Below are 1,921 nucleotides of genomic sequence, written 5' to 3'. Positions count from 1 at the left end.
CTCTTCTCTTCCCTGCCTGGTTTTTCCTCACCTCCCTGCCCCGTCCCTTTGCTCTGGCCTGGCAAACACTTTCCTTCCCTTTTCCTGCTCCTGCTCCATAACCCCACCCCTGACCCAGGACCCCTCCCCAAACTCCCCAGGATCCAGCCACCAACAGGTGAATCCGCTAGCACAGCAGGGGGTCCCAGAACCCCATTCCCGCTGAGCTGCCCGGCTCTTCTGATGAGGGTAGTGTCCTCTCCTGTTGGAAAGGCCATGGCAGGTGTCACACAGGCTGCACACACCTCGGGCCACGTACCTTCCAGGTGTCCCTCTATGTCTGGGGCAAAGGTCAGTGTCATCCCACCTGTTTGGCCCCCAGTCCAGTCCTCCCTAACCCCCTTTAGCTGTGTCTCCCTCCCTCTGACTCTGCTGTGTGGAATGTGTGATTAAACAGGCTAAATCCTTACGTGTTCAATTCCAACACCCCCATCAAGGCTCAGCTCCAAACTCCCACCTCCGTGACATCTTATTTCCCGCCCTTGTTCTCTGCAAATCCCATGTTAGGGATCAAGTTTGAAGTATTAATAAATGGTTTAACCTAGTTGTGGATGGATGGATAGATGGAAAAGTGGTTTGTCCCAGAGAAATGAATGAGTGAATGAGGGAATGAAGGGGTTGTTCTAGCCAATGAAAGAATGAGTAAATGAATAAAAGAATTTAGTAAATGAATGTTGTCCTACTTAATATTGGATGATGAGGTGAATAGACAACTAAAAAAATGAATGGTTGTCCCCCTAATGTATGACTGTATTAATGAATGAGTAAGTTTTTTCAGTGGATCTATAAAGTGATGAATGAATGATTGGTTATCTCAGCCAATAGATGAATGTGTTATGAAGACTAGATTGTTCTAGGAAGTGGGATGATTACTGAATAAATGAATAAATGAGTTTATTGTTCTAACCAATGCTGGGCTCAGAGTAAATGTTAATTAAATAATTATTGATTGAATGGGTTAATGAATGAATAAACAGATGGCTAGATTGACATGTAAGAGGAGTGTAATGGACAGATGGAGAAGTGTGGATGGTTGGCTAGAAGGATGGATTGATTGGTGAGTGAGTACTTGGATAAAACAGGGTGAATGAATGAATGGATGAGAGATGGATGGATGGGTGCCAGGAAGGAAGGGTGGATGTCTGGATGAATGGACAGATGGATAGGTGTGTGGCTGAGGAATGAAGAGGTGGATGGACAGACCAGTAGATAGGTGAGTGGAGGAATGGATGCGGGTAGATGGATCAAAGGGTGGATGGGTGGAGAAGATGTTAGTTCCGATGGTTGAATGGGTGGATGGTAGGGTATTGGAACAGGTGCGTGGAAGGGTGGATAGAAGGAAAGGTGGTGAATGGCTGGGTGCAGGATTGAGAGTGTGAGGTGTTCTGGGGGGTCAGTACAGGGGAAGCTTCCCCATGCTGACCCCTGCCCCTGCCCATCCCATAGGTGGAAACCGCATCACACAGGTGGTGCCCGGCGCCCATGATGGTGGCGTGTTTGGGCTCTGCGCCCTGCGGGACGGGACGCTGGTGTCTGGAGGCGGCCGCGATCGGAGGGTGGTCTTCTGGGGTCCTGACTACAGCAAGCTGCAGGAGGTGGAGGTGAGGAGGGGGAGGGGCTCCTTCAAAGGTGAGGGGACCCCTCCTCTCCCCAGCACGTCACTCCCAGCCCCACCCCTTTGTGTGTCCTCCCTTCTCCGCGTCTGCCCGCCCAGGTGCCCGAAGACTTTGGCCCCGTGCGCACCGTGGCAGAGGGCCGGGGAGACACGCTGTACGTGGGGACCACCCGCAACTGCATCCTGCAGGGCTCGGTCAACACGGGCTTCTCGCTGCTCGTCCAGGTGAGCTCTCTCTTCTGCACCTGCCGTGTCACGTGTCCCCCC

The 1,921-nt window shown here is 51.7% G+C and overlaps 1 protein-coding gene across 1 annotated transcript in view; it reads left to right on the top strand.

The window, feature by feature from the left end:
- Positions 1 to 1,921, top strand: part of EML2 (echinoderm microtubule associated protein like 2) — a 24,764-nt gene that overhangs the window by 11,367 nt on the left and 11,476 nt on the right. Inside the window, exons 10-11 of the mRNA XM_006764406.2 lie at positions 1,486 to 1,640; positions 1,754 to 1,879. Coding sequence (XP_006764469.1) covers positions 1,486 to 1,640; positions 1,754 to 1,879 — 281 coding nt within the window. The remainder of the gene's footprint in view (positions 1 to 1,485; positions 1,641 to 1,753; positions 1,880 to 1,921) is intronic.

Source organism: Myotis davidii, unplaced genomic scaffold (assembly GCF_000327345.1).
Source record: "Myotis davidii unplaced genomic scaffold, ASM32734v1 scaffold741, whole genome shotgun sequence".
Taxonomy (NCBI): domain Eukaryota; kingdom Metazoa; phylum Chordata; class Mammalia; order Chiroptera; family Vespertilionidae; genus Myotis; species Myotis davidii.
This window is presented reverse-complemented; position numbering and strand designations above follow the sequence as displayed.